General features: G+C 40.1%; 1 protein-coding gene across 4 annotated transcripts in view; it reads left to right on the top strand.

Annotated features, from left to right (window-relative positions):
• PAK1 (p21 (RAC1) activated kinase 1) overlaps window positions 1–25245 on the top strand; it is a 151018-nt gene extending 125773 nt beyond the window's left edge. For all 4 annotated transcript variants that reach the window (XM_040630897.1, XM_040630896.1, XM_040630895.1 and 1 more), the window contains exons 10-15: window positions 5281–5393; window positions 8666–8783; window positions 15426–15525; window positions 17591–17787; window positions 20588–20725; window positions 23935–25245. In XM_040630897.1, the coding sequence (XP_040486831.1) occupies window positions 5281–5393; window positions 8666–8783; window positions 15426–15525; window positions 17591–17787; window positions 20588–20725; window positions 23935–24021 (753 nt within the window). In that variant the 3' untranslated portion in view covers window positions 24022–25245. The remainder of the gene's footprint in view (window positions 1–5280; window positions 5394–8665; window positions 8784–15425; window positions 15526–17590; window positions 17788–20587; window positions 20726–23934) is intronic.
• The last annotated feature ends 542 nt before the right edge of the window (window positions 25246–25787 follow it).

Below are 25787 nucleotides of genomic sequence, written 5' to 3'. Positions count from 1 at the left end.
ATTGGTTAATTTTTAGTCCTTCTTAGCTCGGTAGGGATACTTCTAGAGTTACTACAGAGTAGTAACATGATGAGACAGATTTTGGAAAAAGTCTCTGTGGCTACAGTGTGGAGAACAGATTGGAGGAGATACGCTTGGAACAGGTGAGTCAGGTGGTTATTTTGTAATTCTAGGTGAGAGAGGATGGTTTGGACTAAGGTAGTAGCACAGTATAAATGGGGGGAAGTGGCTGGTTTTGAGAGGTACTTACGGAGATTTGACAGAATTTGGTGAGTGACTGAATGTGAGGATGACTCACAAGTGAGTGATCCTGGTCAAGGAGAAAGTAAAAAGGTGGAGGTACAGGTTTAAAGAAGTTGGATGCTGCCTGGGAGACCTTGTGGAACTGCCTAATGGGCTATCGTTTATATAAGTTTGGTGTTTGGTAGAGAAATCTGATGTGGAAGAGATTTAACTTTTTTTTTTCTTTTAAGATTTATTTTTGTATTTATTTAGAGTGAGCAAGTGAGCAGGGGGGAGGGGTGGAGGGAGAGGAAGAGAGAGAATCCCAAGTAGACTCCGTGCCAAGTGTGGAGCCCTAAGCAGGGCTCAGTCCCATAACCCTGAGATCATGACCTGAGCAGAAATCAAGAGTTGGACGTTCAATCAGCTGAGTCACCCAGGCACTCCTGATGTAGAAGAGATTTAAACGCATGTCTCTTGACTCCTAATCTCGTGGTCCTTCCATTACTCTGTGCCCAGGATTCCAGTCGACATTGACGTGCTCATTTGGAGGCACGTCTTTGTCTCTTCCATTTCATTAAGCTGGGGAGAACTCTGACTTTATTACTAAGGCCTGCTGACCCAAGATCTTCAGCAGAAGAAAGCCGTGAAGGGAATATAGAGTACTTGAGGTTTTCTTGCATTCTACTCTTTGGTTGCAGAGCAGGAATGTTGGCGGGTGTGCTGTGGACGGGAGCTGCCTAAGGAAGTTCTTAGTTCATAGCATACTGGGACTCAGAGGTCATGAGAGAGACCTCCTGTTCCAGTCACAGAGTCGGACTCCTCGGAGCGAGGCTGCTAGGACCTGCTTGTATACATTTGGTGTTTGAGACCCCCTGGTATACTGGAGAAGGCATGGTTAGTAAGGACAGCACATATTTCCTCTGGCTCTTGTGAGTCTTTTACAAGCATCTAAACCAAATATTGAGGCTCTGTTGAGGGTAATTACTGTGGTTAAGGATTTTTTCATTGTTCTTTGAGATGAGAATTCAACAGCTTAGATGTTTACTGTTACTTAAGTAATTTTGGGCAAGTCATTTGACTTCTCTGAGCCTGAATTTTATTTATAAAATGTGCATGATAACATATACCTACCAAAAGTGTTGAAAGAATTCAGTAAAGCAATGCATGTGAAAATACATTATAAACTTTAAGAATTAAAGCTATATATTTATTACATACAAAAAATTACATATTTATTAGTTTTTATTTGTTCCACAAAGCAATTGCTGAAGATATGCCTTATGCCACACTTTGTGCTAAGAATTGTGTGAAATATTGAGTCCTGTGCAGGCACACAGACATTAAAATCATATATAAGTGTTAGAGACCACACTTTCCATTGGGTGCGTGTTAAAGTCTTGTACTGTGGAGAACAGATTGGAGGATGGGAACCCGTGTTAAAGTAATGGTGAGTAAGAAAGGGTGGTATCATTGTGCCAGTTTGAAACATGGTGAATTGGAGGCAGAGATAGAAAAGAGGTAGTTATACTGATCCTAAGAAGAACCCTGTGAGGTAGGTAGTATTATTTCCTTTTTACTGATTAGAAATTTGGGGCTCAGGGAGTTTAAATAACTTTTGCAGTTTTATGCTACCAGCATTTAGCAAGGACTGGGTTAGAATCTTGATTCTAAAGCTTAAGCCTGCGCTCTCCAGACTGCAAGGCCACAGCAGAGCTAAGGCTAGGTTCTAGGGCCCTTGGTCATGTTTCTGTTCTCTGGGGCCCTACAACCCTTGATGGGAGACAGGTTGGTGATGGGCAGTTCCTGAAAAGGCTTGGAGCCTGCATGTGTGAGAAGTTGGCCACAGGAAACAGAAACTTGACTTCACTATATGCGTGCCTTGTGGTTACAAAACTATGAATGGCAGCAAGTCCATTAGCGTGGCTAATGCAGTGTGGTCAGGAAGGCCTCATTTCCTGCCCTAGGGAGTATAAATCTTTAGTGGAGCTGGTGAGATGCTCTCAGTCTTTGTGAGTGAGTGCTTGTTGGGGGTTATCCACCTGAGAAGAGCAGAACTATTGTCTGTCACATATAGGAAGCTTAGCATGTCAGTGCCAGGAAGTCTCCCAGCTCCACAATTACTTTTCAAGCCCATTTTTAGAGGGAATGTGTTTAATAGAAACAATAGACTGGAAGAGACTTTGGAGTCATATGGACCTGAGGGCATTGATTATAAAATTGGGCAATTTTCTTGTAAGTCTTAGTTTCAATTTCCTTAGCTGAAAATACAGATAAGGATTTTTACTTGGAGAGTTGTTGTTAGCTTTTACTGAAATAATGTAACTAGAGCACTTAACGTAGCACCTGGCACACAGTGAGCATTGAATAAACAGTATTGGTGGGAAGGTGGTTGGTTTTTGTTGTTCCTGTTGATGTTGTCATTCTCGCTGCTCAGTACCAGATGTTCCTCAAATGCAGTTATTACTACAATTTACATTTTCATTGTTGTCTTCCTTTATTACTTAAAATGTTTACTTATATTTGAGTAACATGTTGACCGCTATCTCCTATTTAGTCCTCTAAACAATCCTGCAAAGAGGGGAAGCAGGGTTGGGATTATTACCCTTGGTGTATTGATGGAGAGACCAAGGCACAGAGAGCTTGTGATTGGTCAAGGTCAGTAAATGATAGCCCCAGAGCTTAGGTCCTCAGCGCTCAAGCCCAGTTCTTTTTCTGTTATAGGAATGCTATCTGCTGGCCTAAAAGCGACTGATTGGGTGAAGGACATTTAGCCTAGCCCATAGTTAGTGAATAGCTATTGAAAAGGACTCCTGGTATCCTGCCACCACCTCTGTGTTATCCTCTGCCTGCCAGTCATCTCTCTTGCTGCTTCCAGCAGTGACCTCTTTGAGGTTCATAAGCCCTTTCCCATCCTCTAGGATGGCCAGACGAACTCTAGAGGCACTCCTTTGCCTCCAGATCTTACTATATGTTATAAGGGCTCGCTATACTTAATGTAATATATCTTTAGATCAATGTGTTATTCTTCAAACATTAGAAAAAGCTGATAATCAAACGTTATAGAAAGCTGCAGCCAGACCAGAAACCTAACCTGATAGGAGACCCCACTCCAAAGCAAATTTTTCTCACTGGGGGTAAGGGATGGTAGTAGTCAGAGTGTTTAAAAGAATCATTGTTGTTCTTACTGATGAACTGGATCTCTGCAGAAGACTGCCTATACTTAAATAAGAGCCAGGGGTGTTTTTTTTTCCCCCCATAAAAATGTGGATTATTCATTTTTTTTTTTTTTTTACACTTCTTGCTATATCTGGAAAGGCTGATTTACTTGTTCTGTTAGGTGTTCATGTTCTTGTCTGTTAAGCAGGAAAAAGAAAATATCTCTAGGGAATAAACATTTAGCAAATAATATAAGTTCTCCTATGGAATAGAGTAACCTATTGCTGATACTATTTATGATTTAAAAACAAAGTACTTATCAACCCACTGAATACTCTCTTTCTTCATTTCCACAAACATTTTGAGCAACCACTGTATGTCAGGTCCTGTGCTTGGCACCAGGGATTCTGAGTTTTCATATGAGCTCTCAAGCTTCTAGAGATAATACACTCTAACTAACGTCATGAAGGTAGTATGTGGTAAGTTCCCTAAGAGAGGTATGAATATGATCTTATGACGCTCCAAAGAAGAGAAAAGGCCTATATGGTTTAGAGAATGAGGTTTCTTTGGGCCTGACACAAAGTATAAATAGCTTTTGAACCGGCGAAAAGGATGCAAGGTACTCCGAGTGGAGAGAAGATCAGATCACAGAGTATGTGAAGGAATACAGTGGGAAGGAAGTCGTGAGAGCTTTGAATGTTGAGCTGGGGAGCGTCTCTAGGCAAACAGAAGCCATTTATGATTTTGAGCAGGGGAGGGTGTTATCAAATGTGTACTGTGGCGAAGATTAACCTAGCCATGTGTACAGAATACATTGGCATCACTTTCGAAGGTTCTAATCATGACTTTGCAACTGAATAGCTGTGTATGCAAGTCACATATCCTCTCTGAATCGTGATTTCCTTATCTGTCAAAAGGAATCAATAGTAATACTTAACTTATAGGGTGTCTCTGAGGATTAAATAAAATAAACCTGAGAATACCTTACCTAGTACTTGACACATAGAAGAAATGGATGCAGAAGTGCTTTGGAAATTAATTTATTTCTATCGACAAAAAGCCTATAAAGCTCTTTTTGATACATAAATATTAGGGATCTCATCCCCCTTTTCTCTTCTCTCTCAATGTGGTCAATTCTGACTTATCTTTCCACAGCAAGCTCAAAAAGTCCTCTCCCCCTTTATGAAGCCTCTCTACCATTGCCAGATTGAAAGAGTTATTGCTCTGTTTTGTGTTTCTATAGCTCTTTGTATGGACTTTTGTTACAGCATACTTCTTTTTTTTTTTTTTTTCCTTCCTTCCTTCCTTCCTTCCTTCCTTCCTTCCTTCCTTCTTGTGTGTGTGTGTGAGAGAGAGAGAGAACACTAGCAGGGGAGCAGAGGGGCAGAGAGAGAGCGAGAGAGGGAGAGAATCTTAAGCAGGCTCCACACTCAGTGCTGAGCCTGATGCAGGACTTGATCTCACAACCCTGAGATCATGACCTGAGCTGAAATCCAAAGTCAGACACTTAACAGACTAAGCCATCCAGATGTCCCCCAGCATATCTCTTTTATATTGTGATTTTTTAAAAGTATTTTTTCATATAAATATTTTATTAGTAGAAAGTTTTATCCTCAAACTTGGCTCATATCAGAATCACCTGAAGCGTTTATTAAAATAGTTTCTGATCCAGTATGCCTGGATGGGACCTAAAATTTTTAATTTTAATTTCCAGCAGGTTGCTAAATGATGTTGTTGCTGCTGGTCTGGGAACCTCATATTGAGTATACTGGTTATGCGCATTCTGCAAGGGCAGAATCTCTGTCATCTCTGTCTCTTTGGTGTTTAAGGTCTGGTACTAAGTTTTTGCTCAGTAAATGTTGAGTGACTGGTTGCACATTGAATGTACTCTGATTTCAGGTGGCCATTAAGCAGATGAACCTGCAGCAGCAGCCGAAGAAAGAGCTGATTATTAATGAGATCCTGGTCATGAGGGAAAACAAGAACCCAAATATTGTGAACTACTTGGACAGGTATGGAGTGATAGGTCCTGTCACAGAGATCAGCCTCTGGAACTGATGGATGGTGGAGCTAGAGGAGGAGGCACCAGCCGCTCTCTGAACTGCCTCCGCTCGAGAATCTTCTATGATGCTTGGCTCTCTGCCTCCAATCCTGTATCCTGCTGGACACTTCTGATTGCTGCACAGTCCTTCTGGCTTAGGTGAACGCTACCACCCTGTAGCTTCTAACAGCTGATCCTAGAACTGTTCGTTCTGCTTGGGAGAGGCCCTTTAGCCCATCTGCCAGAGTCAGACATGTAGGTCTTTAAGTCATTTTACATCCCAGATCTTTCCTGCATAACTTCTAGTTTGTCTTATCTCTTAAAATTTGACGGTCAGTAGTTTCATTTGAGATTTGACCAGTACGGAAAGAGTAAGACTTCTCTTTTGTTCTAAACTCTACACAACCTAATGATTTCATTCACTGCTTTATTTTTAGGGAGCCTGTTTCATTATTGACCCCTAGTAAGTTTGTAGTCACTTAAAATCTCTGATCCTTTTTCTCTTTTGTTGCCTTAAACTGGTAATGTAGAACTTTTTAGTAGCCATGATTAAATCCCATTTTGATTGTTTCCATCCATTATTCCAGCTCATGAGCATTCTGTTCTTCAGCATAATAATAGTGGTTGCAGCTCACATTTGTGTTATGCTTTACTTTGCACCACTTTCATGAACAGTATCTCATTGTGAGGTAGGGTCTATTATCTGTGTTTTACTGATGAAGAAACTGAGGTTCATAGAAGTTAATAACTTGCCCAAGACCAGTAAGCCAGTAAGTAGCAAATGAGGGTTTTGGATTTGAATATTCCTGGCACCAACACCTGTGCCCTTCCCATCATACCATGTTCTTTTCTCCTATATATGAAAAAAGAAAGTGAACTTCTTGCCTGTTTCAGAGACATCACCAGTGGAGGTGACATTGGACTAAGTCTTAGACTCTTAATTCCTTTATTATCTATGTTGCACTGCTAGCTTTATTTCATTTCTGCCAGATTCTGTCAGATTTCTTGTTTTGCATCTAAAACATGGGTAAGCTTCAGTTTCTTTAAAGAGGAAAGGAGTTGGACTTTGACTTTCTCGACACATAATGTTGATAAGTATAGTGAATACTTCCTTTCTGGGGGACGATTGTCTCTCCAAGATGGGGATCACAGCTGGCTCTGAAAAATCCTCTGGAAGTTATTATTCACCTTCCCATCTCTTTGAAGAACTTATTATTTAGAGAATATAGCTCAGACAAACTGCTGAAGGCTATAAGGGTACCAGATTTTGGCTCAGAATAAGGAAAAATTAAAGCTGCCCAATAAGGGTATGGGCATTAAAGAAAAAATGAGTCTCATAAAAAAAGCGAGTCTCTTATCACTGGAGGTATCTGAACAATAAAATGCGTGACCATGTTGTTGAAGGAATTTGTGTTCTGGGAGTAAGATTAGAAGATTTATAAACTTGTTTATCCATCGAGCCTTTGCTGGTGTTTCCAGAGGCTTGTACTGTGAAACCAGGAGTAAGTAAGTCTCAGTCCTACCCTCAAACAACTCCTAGTCTGGTGTGGGGAAAAGAAATACCTAGGAGTTCCTGTGGGGGGACAGAACTGGGTACCCTTACCCTGAGCATTAAGTGAAGGTACTGCAGTTAAGAGTCTTTTGTTTTCGTGAGTTGTCCCAGAAGAGAACTCCATCCATATTTGTTCTTCTCCAAATATGTGATGCTCTGAGGCTTTACCTTGAGATATGATTTTTCAAGGTACCTTGGCACAGTGTAGAGCCACAGAGTTTTTGGGACAACCTGAATCTGGTCATGCACTGTCTTAGCTTTGGCAGTGACACGTTGGTAAAGACGCTCTGCCTTGTCAGTGTCCAGAGATAGTCTCTTGGACCCTCATATTTCTTCCCCCAATCGGTCCAAGCTGACAAATGTCTCCTTGACGTGCTGGGTAAGAGGATATAATGTGCATTCTTTGTCAGGGAAGACATAGGCTCATGCCAGTGGAGGGCTTTTTACCCAGTCCTAAATTATCTTTTGGTCCAAGTCCTTATAATCTCTCTCAAAAGAGATTGTTGAAGAATACCCTACTCTGTCATATATATTCTTCCTGGAAATTAAAAAAAAAAAAACTGTAAGACTTTAATTACAAAGAATATAGAATCTATGGAAAGAGTACTAGGTTCAGAATCAAGAGACTAGGATTCAATTCTTACCCTTTGCTGGAGGCCTTTTTTTTTTTTTTTTTTTTAAACAGTCTCTCCATCTGCCCAGCAGTTGTCCCAATATCAGGATGACAATTAGATCCCATACCACACAGCTCAAGCCAGTCCATTCTAGCTTCTTTTTCTGAAGCTAGCAGAAGAGTCTGTAGGGCTCTGGGCGATTCTTCTTTTCATTTGTCTTACTCTGCAGCTAAAGAAACTGACCAAAGTGATTTTTTAATTTATCACACAATAGGGCTAAGTGATCCAGTCCCTGAGTGACACTATTGGTTCTAACTCATGTCTCCATAATCTCTGTAGGGAGACAGTACTAAATGGCAGCCCTTGGCTTACCAGAAGAGGCTTTGGCTCTGCAGCTTGAATTCATTTCATTCCTAGAATCAGAGACACTCAAAATGGAGATCATTGCCGGCATGACTGTGTGTATAATACTTTATAGCTTTTAAATGGCTTTTGCAGCCATTATTTCATTTAATATTTACAATCAATTATCTTTATTTTGCTCATTGATTTACTCAGTAAATATTGGCATCGATTGTGTTGGACCCTGGGGATAGAGTCTTGGACAAGACCCAGTACTTGCTCTCATGGAGCTCAGATTTAGTAGAACTCTTGAGGATGTTTAGTGACTTTCCCTCATGTTGGAAACATGGATTCCAAATCTCATCTTTGTCAAATGTTTGGGTGCTCTTTGTCTTGATGCTTCTAGAGGTGTGGGAATCATGCCTAATTTTGAGAAGCATTACTTTGTGTTGTGATGAAATATAATTTTATTATATCTTCAACCTAGTGGTCTTAGTTCTGCCATTTGGGGCTTCACAGAACCGTCTGCTTTGTTTTCTCCAGGAGAATCCTTAAGAGATAATCAAGTTAGTGTATCTGTTCCCCAGATTCTTCTTCTCCCCAGAATAAAGAACCCTAGACTTTTTCAGAGCTGTTGGACATGCACGTTTACTCTGTATATGCTTAGCCTTTGAAACCCAGTGCTATGGCTCAATGTACTCTGTTCCTTCTTACCCTTTATCTGTGCTCCTACAGTTACCTCGTGGGAGATGAGCTGTGGGTTGTCATGGAATACTTGGCTGGAGGTTCTTTGACAGATGTGGTGACAGAAACTTGCATGGATGAAGGCCAGATTGCAGCTGTCTGCCGTGAGGTAAGGCCAGTGGCCAACCAGCCTTGAGCAGGAAGTGGCCTTCATGTCAATGTCCCTCAAAGTTCTGCACCTGATGGGATCTCAGCCTGGGCACTGGAGGTGGGAGAAATTAGCTGACCTCTCCCCATAAGTCTTCTGTTTATCTGTTTTGAAATTTCTATCACTGTGATCTTTTCTTTAAAGATAACTTTATTCTGATTATAAAAGTATATACCCATTGTAGAAAAATCAGATATTATATATATATGTAAAGTCTCTCAACTTCAATCTTAAAGTTGACTGGTGTAAATACTTTGTAATCTTTTTCTCTTTTATGTGGATATATATTTTAATCATAATTTTATTTTACTTTCCTATTTTCTTCATGTGCTCTGAAGGAAATAAAACAGAGTAAGAAAGCAGTGACAGAGAAGGTACTATTTTAGAGTAGTCAGGGGTGCTTTTGCCATAGATTTGAATAAAGATCTGAATATACAAAAAAGCAAGCCATGCAAAAATCTAGGGTAAAATACTTTCAGGCAAATGAAATAGAAAATGAAATGAGAGTAGGTATTCTCTTTTCTCCTCATTGCTATTGAATATCTAAGGTCTGTAATATGCTGGTAACAGGGAAAAAACCTCTTTACAAAGCCTCTGTGAGAAGCAATGTCCTCAGGTGATAGCCACATTTTTTAAAAGTTTTAAATTAAATTCCAGTCAGTTAGCATGCAGTGTAATGTTAGTTTCAGGTGTTCAGTATAGTGATTCAGTATTTCCATTCATCAGCCGGTGCTCATCACAGCCAATGCACTTCTTAGTCCGCATCCCCTGTTTAACCCATTCTGCAGCCCACCTCCCCTCTGGTAACCATCAGTTCATTCTCTATAGGTAAGAGTCTATTTCATGGTTTGCTTCTCTCTTTTTTTTCCTTTTCTTGTTTGTTTTGTTTCTTAAATTCCACATATGAGTGAAATCGTATGGCATTTGTCTTTCTCTGATTTATTTCGCTTAGCATAATACTCTCTAGCTCAATCCACGTAGTTGCAAATGGCAAAGTTTCATTCTTTTATATAGCTGAGTAATATTCCATTGTGTGTGTGTATATATATATACACACCTACCACCTTTTCTTTATCCATTCATCAGTTGGTGCTCTTTGTGTACTTTGGCTATTGTACATAATGCTGCTAGAAACATCAGGGTGCATGTATCCCTTTGAATTAGTATTTTTGAATTCTTCGGGTAAATATCAAGTAGTGCAATTGTTAGATCGTAGGGTAGTTCTATTTTTAACTTTTTGAGGAATCTCCATTGTGTTCTCCAGAGTAACCAGACGAGTTTGCATTCTCACCAACAGTGCAAGAGGATTTCCCTTTCTCTACATCCTTGTCAATACCTGTTGTTTCTTGTGTTGTTGATTTTAGCCATTCTGAAAGGGGTGAGGTGACTGTAGTTTTGATTTGTATTTCCTTTATGATCAGTGGTGTTGAGCATCTTTTCACGTGTCTGTTGGCCATCTGTACGTCTTCTTGGGAAAAATGTCTATGCATGTCTTCTGCCCATGTTTTAATTGGATTGTTTTTTGGGTGATGAGTTTTATAAGCTCTTTATATATTTTGGATATTATCAAATATGTCATTTGTAAATAGCTTCTCCCATTTCTTAGGTTCTCTTTTAGTTTGTTGATTGTTTCCTTCGCTGGGCAGAGCTTCTGATTTTGATGAAGTCCCAGTAGTTTATTTTTGCTTTTGTTTTCCTTGCCTCAGGAGACATATCTAGTAAGAAGTTGCTGTGGCTAATGTCAAAGAGGTCATTGCCTGTGTTTTCCTCTAGGATTTTTATGGTTTCATGTCTCACGTTAATCAATTTTGAATTTATTATGTATGGTGTAAGAAAGTGGTCCAGTTTCATTCATCTGCATGTTGTCCAGTTTTCCCAACACCATTTTTTGAAGAGACTGTCTTTTTTCCATTGGATATTCTTTCCTGCTTTATTGAAGATTAATTGACCATATAATTGTGGGTTTGTTTCTGGATTTTCTCTTCTGTTCCAGGATCTATGTGTCTGTTTTTTGTGCCAGTACATACTGTTTTGATTACTACAAGTCTGTAATATAACTTGAAATCTGGAATTGTGATGCCTTGACCTTTGCTTTTCTTTTTCAAGGTTACTTTGGCTATTCAGAGTCTTTTGTGGTTCCATACAAATTTTAGGGTTGTTTGTTCTAGCTCTGTGAAAAATGCTATCATTGTTTTGATAGGGATTGCACTGAATGCATAGATTGCTTTGGGTAGTACAGACATTTTAACAGTATTTGTGATACCAATCCATGAGCGTGGAATATCTTTCCATTTCTTTGTGTCATCTTCATTTTCTTTCATCAGTGTATTATAGTTTTCAGACTATAGGTGTTTTCACCTCTTGATTAAGTTTATTCCTAGGTATCGTAGGGATTTTGGTGTAATTGTAAATGGGATTCCTTAATTTCTCTGCTTCTTCATTTTTGGTATATGGAAATGCAACAGATTTCTGTACATTGATTTTATATCCTGCAACTTTACTGAATTTGTGTATCAGTTCTAGCAATTTTTTGGTGGGGTCTTTTGGGTTTTCTATTTAGAGTATCATGTCATCTGCAAATAGTGAAAGTTTGACTTCTTCCTTGCTGATTTGGATGCCTTTTATTTCTTTTTGTTATCTGACTGCTGTGGATAGCCATATTTTTTTTTAAGTAGGCTCCACACCCAGCAAGGAGCCCAGCATGAGGCTTAAACTCAGGATCCTGAGATCAAGACCTGAGCTGAGATCCAGAGTCAGATGCTCAACCAACTGAGCCACCTGGCACTTCAGCCATATTTTTATTAGAAGAAGAAGATGAATGGAATATTCAGAGAACTTGAGGATATTGGGTGTTTTGCTGATAAGAGACTGGAACTTTCGAATAGCCCAATAATAGAAAAGTTTGGGAGTTAGGGAAAGAGTAGAAGATTAGGTTCAGAGTATTGCGGGGTTAAGTTTAATAGTATGATTGGGGTTTGATGATGTAAGATCTGGAGGCATTCAGATGAAATAATGTAGTTGTATATTTAATCAATATTAGAAAAAATAAAATCATATGAAGTCAGTTTTATCCTAGAAAATATGATCACCTTTGCATTAAAAATCCTGGAATCTAGAACATACCCATATAGGTTAATGGAATTAACACAGGTCCGGGAGTCTTAGGACCTATGGCTACTTTCCTTTGCTGTACTGCTAATGCAGTGTTTCTCAACTTTTTTTAAAAATTATCTCTCCCTTAAGGAGCCTTTTAACACGTTTTTTCCTAATCACATTCCCCCCCATGAAGTATTAATACCATAGATATACTGCCTATCTCTTTATGTACTGTGGCCCTTTGGAAAGCCATAAACCACAGTAATATCTAAAATATTTTTCACTCACTCCAGGATCTGACTTTCACTGGTTGAGGATACATGCATATGTGTACTTAGGGAAGTCAGTTTGCCCCAACTTATTTATCTTTAAAATGGGAATTCATGGGGCGCCTGGGTGGCACAGTGGTTAAGCGTCTGCCTTCAGCTCAGGGCGTGATCCCGGCGTTATGGGATCGAGCCCCACATCAGGCTCCTCCACTAGGAGCCTGCTTCTTCCTCTCCCACTCCCCCTGCTTGTGTTCCCTCTCTCGCTGGCTGTCTCTGTCTCTGTCAAATAAATAAATAAAATCTTTAAAATAAAATAAAATGGGAATTCATGCTATATATACAAGTTCTAAGAGAGGTCATCCCCCTTTAAAAAAATAGTTTTATTGAGATATATTTCATATACCATATAATTCACACATTTAAAGTATATAATTCAATGGGTTTTGGTATATCGAGTTGTACAAACATCAGCATAATCAATTTTAGAACATTTTCATCACCCCCCCAAAAAAAACTCCTTACGCATTAGCAGGCACTGCCCCACCCACCTCACTTCTCGGCCTTCTCAACCCTCTGCAACCACTAATCTATTTTCTGTCTCTAAAGATCTACTTGTTCTGGAGATTTCCTATAAATGGAATCATACAATGTATGCTTATTTGTGACTGGCTTCTTTTCCTTAGTATAATGTTTTGAAAGTTCATCCATGTTATAGTATACGTTAGTACTTCATTCTTTTTATTAACAAATAAGATTGTGTGTATTTATCATTCATCGATGGACATTTGGGTCATTTCTACTTTTTGGTTGTTAGGAACAATGCTATGTACTTGTACAAATTTTTAGTTGATTATCTGTTTTCATTTCTCTTGGGTGTATGCCCAGGAGTGGAACTTCTGGTCACATAGCAACTCGGTGCTTGTTTGAGAAATGGCCAAACTGTTTTCCAAAGTGGCTGTAACATTTTTTTTAAATGTTTTTTTATTATATTATGTTAGTCACCGTACAGTACATCCCCGGTTTCTGATGTAAAGTTCAATGATTCATTAGTTGCGTATAACACCCAGTGCACCATGCAATACGTGCCCTCCTTACTACCCATCACCAGCCTATCCCATTCCCCAAAGGCAAGAGAAACAAAAGATAAAATGAACTTGTAGGACTTCATCAAGATAAAAAGCTTCTGCACAGCCAAGGAAACAGTCAAAAAAACTAAGAGGCAGCCCACCGAATGGGAGAATATATTTGCAAATGATGCTACAGATAAAAGACTGGTATCCAAGATCTACAAAGAACTTCTCAAACTCAATACACGAGAAACAAATAAACAAATCAAAAAATGGGCAGAAGATATGAACAGACACTTTTCCAATGATGACATACAAATGGCTAACAGACACATGAAAAAATGTTCAAAATCATTAGCCATCAGGGAAATTCAAATCAAAACCACACTAAGATACCACCTTACGCCAGTTAGAATAGCAAAAATAGACAAGGCAAGAAACAACAATTGTTGGAGAGGATGTGGAGAAAGGGGATCCCTCCTACATTGTTGGTGGGAATGCAAGTTGGTACAGCCGCTCTGGAAAACAGTGTGGAGGTCCCTTAAAAAGTTAAAAATTGAGCTACCCTATGACCCAGCCATTGCACTACTGGGTATTTACCCCAAAGATACAGACGTAGTGAAGAGAAGGGCCATATGCACCCCAATGTTCATAGCAGCATTGTCCACAATAGCTAAATCGTGGAAGGAGCCGAGATGCCCTTCAACAGATGACTGGATTAAGAAGTTGTGGTCCATATATACAATGTAATATTACTCAGCTATCAGAAAGAATGATTTCTCAACATTTGCTGCAACATGGACGGCACTGGAGGAGATAATGCTAAGTGAAATAAGTCAAGCAGAGAAAGACAATTATCATATGATTTCTCTCATCTATGGAACATAAGAACTAGGAAGATCGGTAGGGGAAGAAAGGGATAAAGAAAGGGGGGTAATCAGAAGGGGGAATGAAGCATGAGAGACTATGGAATCTGAGAAACAAACTAACATTTTTGATTCCCACAAACAATGTATGAGGGTTCTAATTTCTCGAAATCATTTTTTATCATAATTTTTGACATCCAGAGGCCAGGGTCTCTCCACCTAAGGGAAGCAACTCTTACTTTTTCAGGGAAAAGCTGCTTCTGAATATTGGTTCATTCTTAATTTAGCCATTGGAATGTTCTTAAAAAGTGAAGTATTAATTCGAGAACATTTAAATGTATTTTCCAGTTGGTTTGCATCTTTTGTGTTGATTTTCAGTTGGTAGAAGCTTCTAAAATTTTAGCTTTGGGTTATGGACTTAAACTAGTAGATTTAGTAGCAAACCTGAGATTATCTTTTCTAATCCCCACATTTTACAGATGGGAAAACAGTAGCCTCGAGAGAGTAAGTGATTTATTTAGAACGATATTGTTAGGTAGTGGAAGAACCAAGCATCTTCATTGTTCCATTCAGTCTGTTTGTTACTCATTCTGCCTGCTAATTATAGATGTTTTCCAAGGTTCTTTTCTTTCTCCTCTTCTATAACATTTGCCAGTTCCAACCATTCCTATAACTTAAAGAAAATCACCTGGTCAAAAATGACTCATAAATACTTTTCTCAAGTCTAGATCTCTGTATAGAACTTAAGACTCACATGTTCAGTTGTCTACTGAACATTTGTCTGCAAATGTTTGTAGGTATATAAAATTGAACATACCCCAAACAGTACAAATTATCTCATCAAAAATATTTCTCCTAACTTCACTGTTTCTAATATCACTTCCATATGTCTCAGATATGACTCTTTTTGGTCACTTTCCTCCAGTTTTATCTTTATAAAATAATTTCCTTTTTTCCTCAGTAGTTGTGCTTGGGCCTCAGGTTCTTTGTTAAGGATCTAATGTTTGGGAAAAACTCCAAAAACATAGGAGGAACCCCTGTAAGAAAACTACTGTAAATAAGGTGTATTATAATAAGGTATATTATAAGAAAGGCGTAAAGTAGCACCAAGTAAAAAGAGTGCTTAGCCAGGAGATAGGAGACTAGGCCGTAGACCTGCCTCCGCCACGGATTCGGAACAAGTTCGTTCACTCACTGGGACCTCGCTTTCTTTGTCACAAAATGAGGAGGTTGGATTAGTTGATTTTCTGTAAGTCTTCATATTATAAGCCCTTTCTCTCTCTCTTTGCCCATCCACTTCAATAGTGCCTGCAGGCTTTGGAGTTTCTGCATTCGAACCAGGTCATTCACAGAGACATCAAGAGCGACAACATCCTGTTGGGAATGGATGGCTCTGTCAAGCTAAGTGAGTAGGAGTGATGATACTGCTCTTTCTGATGGGACCCTGTCTCCTGGGGGAGGATAATCACATAACAGGAGCTGCAAGACTCAGCAGAGGGTCTTTACTTACAGGGACACCTTGGCGATATTGCGGGTTCAGTCCCAGGCCACTGCAGCAAAACAAAGATCGCAATAAAGCAAATCAAATGAATTTTCCCCAGTGCATATAAAAGTTATGTTTACACTATACTATAGTCGATTAAGTGTGTAATAGCATTATGTCTAAAAAAATGTACATACCTTAATTAAAAACTATTGCTAAAAAATGCTCACCATCATCTGAGCTCTCAGTGAGTCATCATCTTTGTGCTGGTGGAGGGTCTTGCCTCCGTGTGGATGGCTGCTGATTCATCAGGTAGTGGGGTGGCTTTGGCAATTTCTTAAAATAAAACACTAATGAGGTTTGCTGCATCGACTGTCTTCCATTCCACAAATGATTTCTCTGTACTACGCAATGCTGTTTGATAGCATTTTACCCACAGGAGAACTGCTTTCAAATTACCCACAGGAGAACTGCTTTCAAAATGGGAGTCAGTCCTCTCAAACCCTGCCACTGCTTTATCAATGAAGTTTATGTCATATTCTAAATCCTTTGTGGTCATTTCAGCCATCTTCACAGCATCTTCACCAGGAGTAGATGCCATCTCAGGAAACCACTTCTGTGCTCATCCATGAGAAGCTACTCCTCATCTGTTAGGGTTTTATCATGAGATTACAGCAGTTCAGTCACGTCTTCAGGCTCCTCTTGTGATTCTAGTTCTCGTGCTGTTTTCACCACGTCTGCAGTCAGAATGTACATATTTAAGTTCGCCATCCTATGTGGGTACAGTTCACGGTGTCCCAACACAATTACATTAGTAACATCGAAGATCACTGGTCACAGATCACCATTACAAATATAATAATAATAATGAAAAAATTAGAAATATTATGAGAATTACCAAAACATAACACAGAGACACGAAGTGTGTAAATGCTGTTGGAAAAATGGCACCAATAGCCTTGCTCATCACAGAGTTGCCACAAACCTTCAATTTGTAAAAATCGTAATATCTATGGTGAGCAATAAAGCGAAGTGCAATAAAATGAAGTCTGTCTGTATTTCCTGGGATATGCAGGCTCTTTACAGTACTCAGCACTATACAGAGTGTCATTTCTTTTTTTTCCATTCATTTGTATGTTTAGCCACAAAAATTTACTGAATGCTTCTATGTGCTATGATGGGCACATGGATACTTTTGCCAGTCTTCAAGTAGCTCTCAGTCAAGTGCTGGAGTCATAAAATACATAATTAGAAGATACAGTTTAGTGTAATTTCTTTGATTCATTCATTCAGCAAACGTCAATTATACTTGGGCCCTCTCGGATTAAAAAAAATGAGTAAGAAGACATAGTCCTTCCTATCAAAGGCCTCATAACTTAAATAAACGTATAATTGCAATTTAATGTGAATGAACTATAAGCAGAACATTTTGTTCAAAAGCGTAAGGACCAGTAGTCCAGACAAACAGGTGTGTTACAGGTAGATGGGCAGCTGTGGGAAGATTGTTAGCAATCTTTGTCCGGGGGCACAGGGTGAGAAACTGATAAAAGCAGGACTGTGCCTACTCATAGGTGATTAGGGTTTAAGTCAGGGACTCATGCCCAGGAAATAAAGCAAGGACATAGCCTGCCAGATTCTGAGGCATGGGAATGGTTTTTAAGAAGAAAGCAGGAGTGGGGCAAATAATCAAGGCCAAAATGGGCAGCTTGGACTTTAATGCCTATGTTCTTCTGGTTTGAGGGTAAGGGGGCAGAGATGATGTTTCTTTTGTTCCTCCTGCTTCTTTTCAAGGTTAAATAGAGGGCAGGCTAAGAGCCAGTCCTGAAGGTGGCCGTCATGTGATTCCAGCTCTGGAGAGAGAAGGGATTGCAGCGGCTGGGAGCCAGGCAAAGCCAGACTCCTAGGGAGGGATAGGCACATAGTCAATACTTAACAAAAGGAATACCCTAAATATAAGTGCATTCCTTCTTTTCTTTTCTTTTTCTAGCCGATTTTGGATTCTGTGCCCAGATCACCCCAGAGCAGAGCAAACGGAGCACCATGGTGGGAACTCCATACTGGATGGCGCCAGAGGTTGTGACACGGAAGGCCTATGGACCCAAGGTTGACATCTGGTCCCTGGGTATCATGGCCATTGAAATGATTGAAGGAGAGCCCCCATACCTCAATGAAAATCCTCTGAGAGTGAGTGTTACTAGTCCCATTTCAAGATGTTCGGGCTATTGTCTTTAGTCCCTGGAAATGGGACTCAGGCTGTTCCCTACAGTTTTCAACCTGGGTCTGTCTTTTCTGGATAAAACTTGGCACTGTTGGGTTTAAAGTATAAATGCTCAAAGAAAAGAGATATTAGCAGTCACTCAATCATTTATTCAACAATTTTTTGAGTTCCTATAATGTAAAAGAAACTGTTCTAATGGTGATGAAAAAATAAACAGAAGGTAAGTGCTGTGAGAAGAAGCTGACTAAGGAGCTGAAGAGAGTAACAGGGAAGAAAGGAGAAGTGCGCTATTTTATTTAGAGTAGAGAAGAAAGTCCTCTCTTCTAAGTTATTTGAGCAGAAATCTGAAGAAAGGAGCAAGCCATGAGATTAATCTGATGCAAGAGTTTCCCATGTACCTAGCAGACAAAGGACTTGATTTGAGAACACACGCATTGTATCCTAGAGAAAATCAAAGAGGCCAATGTCCCTAAGTGAGTGAGCAGGGTGGCAATGAGTAGACAAGGTCAGAGAACTAGCAGGGAGCCGAGTCAGGTAAGACCTTGTGACCATTGTGAGCACTTGGTTTTTATTCTGTAAGGGATTGAAAGCCATTGGAGGATTTTGAGCTGAGGAGTAGTATGACTTAATTTATTTTATAAATTAACCATTTTGACTGCTTTTATGGAAAACAGACTGAAATACTGTTATAATCGTTTAGGTGAGAGTGGTGGTTTGGACTATATTGGTGGCAGTAGTAATGAAGAGTGGTTAGACTCAGAAAATACCTTGAACATACAGCTGACAAGGTGAAATGGATATCAGAGAAAGAGGAATCAACAATGCCTATAAGATTTTGGGCCCTAATTGCTGAAAAAGTTCATTTGCCACTTAGAAGGTTGAAGAGCAGGTAAAATGGGATAATAGAGTTGGTTTTGAATGTGGTGATTTGAAATGTTTATTAGACAACCAAGTGGAGATACTGAATAGAGTTGGGCATGAGTCTGGAGTTCAAGAGGAGAGGTCAGGGCTATAAATATATAGTATATAGTTGGTTTATTTAAAGCGTCAGAACTAGATGATTGATGCGATCACTCACCTAAGGGGTAAGGTTTGAGTACTGAACCCTGGGGTACTCTCATGCTTACAGGTTGGAGGAACTAGCAAAGTAGACCAAAGAGTGGCCTTCCCAATTAGGAGGAGTACTGGGAGAAGTGTGTCCTGGAGGCCAAGACAACAAAGTGTTTGGAGAAGGAGGATGGACCGTGGTGTCAGATGTCACTGATAGATCGCGTAAGACTGAGAAATAAACATTAGATTTGCCAATGTGGAGGGTAGTGATGAGCTTGACAATCAGTAGCAGGGGAGTGATGGTAAAGAAATGAAAGCCTGACTAGAGTAAATCTACCAGAACGGGAGAAGAAGTTGAGACGCCATGTGAAAGCAGTCGCTGTTAACAAGTTTTGCTCTTAAGGGAACAGAAAAATGGAGCAGGATCCTGAAGTGGAGTTGAGGGAGGGTTTGGGTTTTTTGTTTTTATGATATTATTTTAGCATGTTTGCGTGCTGACAGGAATGATGTCGTGGAAAGGAGGAATGCGGTCATGTACAAGAGAGGAGTGACATCGGTAGGAGTGATGTCCTTAAGTAGATGAGAGGGGCTGGATCAAGTATTGAAGGAAAGAGTATTAGATTAGAATATGGACAATTTATCCATTGTAATAAAAGAGGGAAAGCAGAGTATATGAATTTAAATGCAAGTAGGTTATGGTAATTTTGGTCATGGGCAAATAAGAGAATTATTCTGATTGCTTTTATTTCCTCATTTCTCAACCTCGCATCCAGTGCAGGAATTATGTGTGTGTTGTTGTTGATGGGTGGTTATCTCATCTTAACTGGTTATCTCTTGGATTCTGATTATTGGAAAGTGCTTCAGTGTATCAAACTCAAACTGCCTGAACGTCCCAGCTTTGCCATATACCACTTGTCTTCCCCCATCTTACGGTGGCCGTGAAGATGAGCAGTAGGGTGTGGTGGAAATAAGACTGGGGTTAGAATCAGAGGACACAAACTTGTATGAATAGCTTGATCCCAGGCATATCTCTTTATGTTTCTGGACTTTATGAAATGGGCATGATGATTCTTGCCTAGTTATTGTGGTCATTAAATGAGATAGTGTTTGTGTAAATACTTTTTGAATTAAAGTGCTGAGTGCTTGAAAAGGACTTTTTTTTTTTTTTTAAACCTATCCCACAAGATGGTTTATGTTAGGGGACCGGGGCGGGAGGCAACAAGGAAGCAGACTGTTGCTTTACAGAACACTTGCTTTTTATATTCCTCTCCTGCTAGAAGAAATCTGTTCTTAGGTGACTAAGGTGAAGGCATCAGGAGGAATTCCTCCAGCAAATGGGCAGATAGATGTTTAACTCATCATCAGACTAAGTGAATAATAAACCCTTTAGATCTATAACCAAGAATAATAATAAACCCATGGGTCTGGAACACACTTCATAAGTTATAAAGTGCTTTACAATATACTCTCTTGTTTTATTTTTACGGACATGTGAGATTGTCATCCCTACTTTCCAGATGAGGAATTTGGGAGTTCTCTGGCTTGCATGTGATCACATGGCCTTTAAATGTTAAATCTGATCCTTAGGTCATATTCTTTCCTGTATACCAAAGCTGCCTCTTTATGTCCTAGAGATCATATTTCTAGAGGGCAGGTCTGGGCACTAAGGGAGAACTCCAGCTAAAGCCTAAGATGATTCTCCATTTGTATTGCCAGGCTTTGTACCTCATTGCCACCAATGGGACCCCAGAGCTTCAGAACCCAGAGAAGCTGTCAGCTTTCTTCCGGGACTTTCTGAATCGCTGTCTTGAGATGGATGTGGAGAAGAGAGGTTCAGCTAAAGAGCTGCTGCAGGTAACTGTCCCTGTGCAGGGAAGCTCCAAGTTTAAGGTCACTAAATCAAGCCTTTTTTGCTTCATTTTTGCCTGTGAGACCCTACTAGGCTTCTCACCTACAATTTCCCACACTCAGTTTATATTCCTAGCTCCCTAACCTCCTGCATCTCTGGGCCTTTGTCCATGTTACTCCCTGAGGCTCTTCCTCAGGCTGTTAAAACTCTGTGGACGTTCATAGGCTCAGCTTAAAAATCTACTTTCTGAGTTCCTGTTGAACTTTGCCTGTAACTTTCATCAGCACTTCTTCTGTTTTGCCTGAATTAGAGTGAGACTCTGCCAGGTTGTGGGGAAGCCTGGAGTCGGGGGTTTGCCAGGCTTTTTATACTTCCACCTGCTTAATTAATCCTGAAATTACATAATTATTTCATATGGTTGCAAAAACTGCTTTTAGCAGGCTGCCGCATAATTACCACATTAAACTTTATGGTGGTGATGAATCCGTAGGCACGCACAGTTACTTCTTTATTATGAGGTCCGAGAACAACTGAGCAAGGCAGGCAGACCTGACTGCACTGAAGTTAGTTATGAACAGTCCCATCTTTCCCACTAGATTATAACTCATATCTCCTTAATATCTGGGTCTCCTCTTATACCTAGGACCTGACTTAGAAAAGGTATTCAGGAAGTATTTATTGAATTGAATGAAATTGCTTATTTACCTTCATTGAAATGCTACCTTCTAGAACATATTTAGCATGTCTTTGTAACCAGGGTTATGGATTTACAGAGGACTGGTCTGTTAGATATGAGATTTGGGGGGCGCCTGGGGGGTGCAGTCGTTAAGCGTCTGCCCTTGGCTCAGGACGTGATCCCGGCGTTCTGGGATCCTACACTGGGAGCCTGCTTCTTCCTCTCCCACTCCCCTGCTTGTGTTCCCTCTCTCGCTGGCTGCCTCTCTCTGTCAAGTAAATAAATAAAATCTTAAAAAAAACACAATAGATACGAGATTTGGGCTCTGCCAAGTATAACCCATTAGTCTCTCGGACCCTTTGGGACTGAAAACCCCTTACGACAGGCAGTACCATATAGGGTCCCTTTGCCTTTTATAGGAGGGTTGCTCTAGAAACCCTAAACACGGAAAACTGTTCAAATTCTACTCTAAGCCTGTGATTGGTGAAGATATTGTTAATTGGGTACTAAATTGTAAGTATTGAAAGTAGTGCCCTCTAGAGTTTTCTTCCTGATACCATAAGAAACAATAAATGCATTACATTGAATCTTTACCATACTATAGGCACTAAGTGCTTTATATGTTCTTTTCGTCTATTCTGTATAACAACCTGTGATTTATAGGTTCTGTTATTCCCATTTTTATAGGTGAGCAAGTGAGGTTTCAAGTGTTCAGTAACTTTTCCATGATTATATAGCTAATATGTGGTGGACCCAGGGTGTTAACCTATGTCTGTTTGGCTCTCAAGTGTGTATGCTCTTGGCCACTGCTCTTTTGTCTCAAAGAGTGCTAAAACTGGAAAGGCTTTAGGGCTTATCTATTATACTTTGTTCACGATACAGAGAAGGAAACTGAGGCTTCCCAAGTGGGTATTGGATCATGCTGCTTTCTCAACTCAGAGGGGAGTTGTAGAAACATGTGGTTTGATAACAATGGCTCTTTAACTTGTTACTGTACATTGTAAATATTTAAAACCATGACTTTGGTATCTTAAATCACAAAAGCTTCATATCTGTTTCTCCTGTGAGAACACATATATGGACAAAAATACATAGGGTATTATGTTGGAATTCGTATCTTCATGATTTAGCCAAGATCTTTAATTTCTTTCATAGTAACTTCTTGTTTTCAGTGCCTTTTTCTATCCTCTCTCTGTCCCAAAAGACGATGAAGCAACTTCCAGCAACGAAGAGGCGTATATATGGCTGTATGTGTATGTGCCTGAACAGTATGCAATATGATTAATAAAAAGGACTTATAAGGATGGCAGAAGGATCAAATACGCTAATCATCTGTTAGTTTTGTTTAAACATCAAATTTGGGTCTCAGTTTCCTGGTGGCTAGGACAGAAAAGGAAATGTGATAGTTCCTATATTTCTTATGAAATGGAAAAACATCACATCCTCAAGACACAAAGCCTTTTTACTACTAAATGTAAGAAAAATCATTTTTAGTTAAGAGGCTCTTGGGGTGCCTGGGTGGCACAGCGGTTAAGCGTCTGCCTTCGGCTCAGGGCGTGATCCCGGCGTTATGGGATCGAGCCCCACATCAGGCTCCTCCGCTATGAGCCTGCTTCTTCCTCTCCCACTCCCCCTGCATCGCTGTCTCTCTCTCTCACTGGCTGTCTCTATCTCTGTCGAAATAAATAAATAAAATCTTAAAAAAAAAAAAAAAAAAAAGAGGCTCTGCGTTACATAAAGAATTGTTTTCCATAACAGTCTGGCCGAAAATGTAGATGTAATGTTCATACGGTGTTTTCTCCAAAATGGTCTTAATAGTTGTGGATGTGGCCCAAAGTACAGCCCAGTGAAAGTGATTTGGGGAAGGACCAAGCTATTGAAGACTTTATTGGATTCGAAGATAGAACAATGAATTCCTAGATCAGTGCTCCTGAGATGCAGTATTGCAGTGTACCATTGGGTCATGATCAGTCAGTTCTTTCCCCCAGAGATAATTATTCTGATTATCACCACAGTTCAGTCTTACCTGTTATACAATGGAATCATACAACATGAAACCTCTTGTGTCTGGCTTCTTTCACTCAACGTAATGTCTGAGATTCATCCTGTTGTCAGTGTATCAATTATTCATTCTTTTAACTTGCTGTGTAATTTTCTGTATAGTATTATAAAATATAACATTATTCATTCTTTCATTCTCTTAGACATTTGGGTTCTTTTTAGTTATGGTTATTGTAAGTGAAAGTGCTGAGAACATTCTTGTGTGTATCTTTTGGTGGATACACAAACTCTTGGAAATATACCTACGAGTGGAAATGCTGGGATATAGCATAGATGTGTGTTTCAGTTGTGGGCAGACACTGCCAACCAGTTTTCCAAAATGGTTTGTTACCTTTTAAAGATGTTCATCAACTTGGGGATGATCTGAAGCTTTCCAGGCAGCACCTTGTGCAAATGTGGATTCCCGTAACATCTTATGACGGCTACTGAGGAAGAATGGTAAAGAGTCACGTGTCTTTGCTCTGTTTTCCTTTCTAGCATCAGTTCCTGAAGATTGCCAAGCCCCTCTCCAGCCTCACTCCACTGATTGCTGCAGCAAAGGAGGCAACCAAGAACAATCACTAAAACCACGCTTACCCCAGCCTCATTGTGCCAAGACTTCTGTGAAATAAATGCTCATTTTAGAAATTCCAAGCCCCGATGCCCTCTCTTCCTTGCCTTGCTCCTCCCATTTCCTGGTCTAGCGCTCTCATGACCTTGATCCCTGAAAACCATGTGTCCAGCATTGAAGAGAACTGCCACTGACTAATGATGGCCATTTCTAAAGATGGAATTTCCTCCCAATTTGTGGTTGTGAGGGTGGTTTATGATCAAGGGCTTCTATGAATAAACCCTTGGACTCCTATTTCTACACAGCAAAATCTCCTCTCCGCCACCCCAATCTCACACCCGCCAGTCAGTTCTTGACTATAAATTTTTGGCTTTATAACTTTATCAGTTTGTAATCAGTTGAGATTTCTTTAGTGCTTGCTTTTCTGAGGCTGAACTCAAAATCCTATTGTACTTGAAAATTGGAACAGCGGGAGGAGTGCCGTGAGGGTTGATAATTTGCCAGGACATGAAATGGCTCATCTTCCTGGACCATGGCTTTGGCGCAGCTGATCTCGATATGGGAGAGAAAGCTACCATGTTTTTTCTTTGTGTGTGCTTCTAGCAGCTCTTTGGGAGATCTTCACCCAGTAGTGTTCCCCATGCTATTTCTTGTGAAATGGTCTTGGCTATGTAGCAGCTTTTGACTCCCTCCACCCCCTAGGCTGCTGCCCCAATTCTGTCTTTGTTTAGAACTTCAAGAGGTTTCCTAGGGCGAGCAGTGTGAGAAGTCAGGGGAAAATTTAGCTGCTTTTAGAACAAAGTTGGGTTCAGCATCTGTCCAGCTGTACCTATGTGTTGTTTCAAGAACTCAGCCTCTTTTTCCATCTGGGATGAGGAGCTGAAAGATCTTCTGATGGCCTGAGTCTTTGGGTCAGAGGAAAGATCTCCCAACTGTATAACTACATGTTAGTTTTGAATGGATTTGGCAACCTGACAAGATACTCTGCCAGCTGTGAGGGGACCCTGTTTTACAATGCATGGCCAAGCTCTCTGCAAATGGAAATGCTTGCACTGGGTGTTGGGGATGTTTGCTACCTCCTGCTACGTTTGTGGTTTTGGTCCTCCCACTACGATAGGACCCCTGGCCAGCATTGTGGCTTGTCATGTCAGTCCCCTTGGCTACCTTGTCATGCTCTGAGGTACCACTGCCTCTTGCAGCACAAGTTTTATTTCCTTCAATAAAAGGAGATGAAAATATTCTACTTGGAGTATGCCTCTCTTCTTTTCCTTTTCCCCTTTCTTTCCTAATTTTTCATTCTGAAATGATTTCAAACTTAAGAAAACTTAAGTATATATATAATAAAAATGTATATATATATTTTTTCTTCCTGAGTAATTTGATATTAAGTTGTAGTAAGATGCCCCTTTACCACTATGTACTTCAGTGTGTATTCTTTGTCTTAACACTTTTAATTATAAACTAAGAGAAAAGGGCCAAAAATATTTATATATTATAAGGTATTGGTTCAGGTGAGTATGGAAATGGAGAAGTCCCATGATCTACATCTGCAGGTTGGAGGCCCATGAAGGCCAGGGGTGTAGTTCAAAGGCCTGAGAGGATAGAGAGCCCGTGGTGTAGATTCCAGTCAAAGTCTGATGTGTAAGAACCAGGAGCACCCAGGGCAGAAGAAGACTGATGTCCCAGCAACGCACTCCACCTTTTTGTTCTCATCAGGCCTTCAGTTAATTTGAGATGCCCATCCAAGCAGGGTCATCTGCTTTACTCTGTCCACCAATTC

Source organism: Ursus maritimus, unplaced genomic scaffold (assembly GCF_017311325.1).
Source record: "Ursus maritimus isolate PB19 unplaced genomic scaffold, ASM1731132v1 scaffold_16, whole genome shotgun sequence".
NCBI classification, from domain to species: Eukaryota; Metazoa; Chordata; class Mammalia; order Carnivora; family Ursidae; genus Ursus; species Ursus maritimus.
Note: the sequence above shows the minus strand (reverse complement) of the source record. Positions and strands in the feature narration are given on the sequence as shown.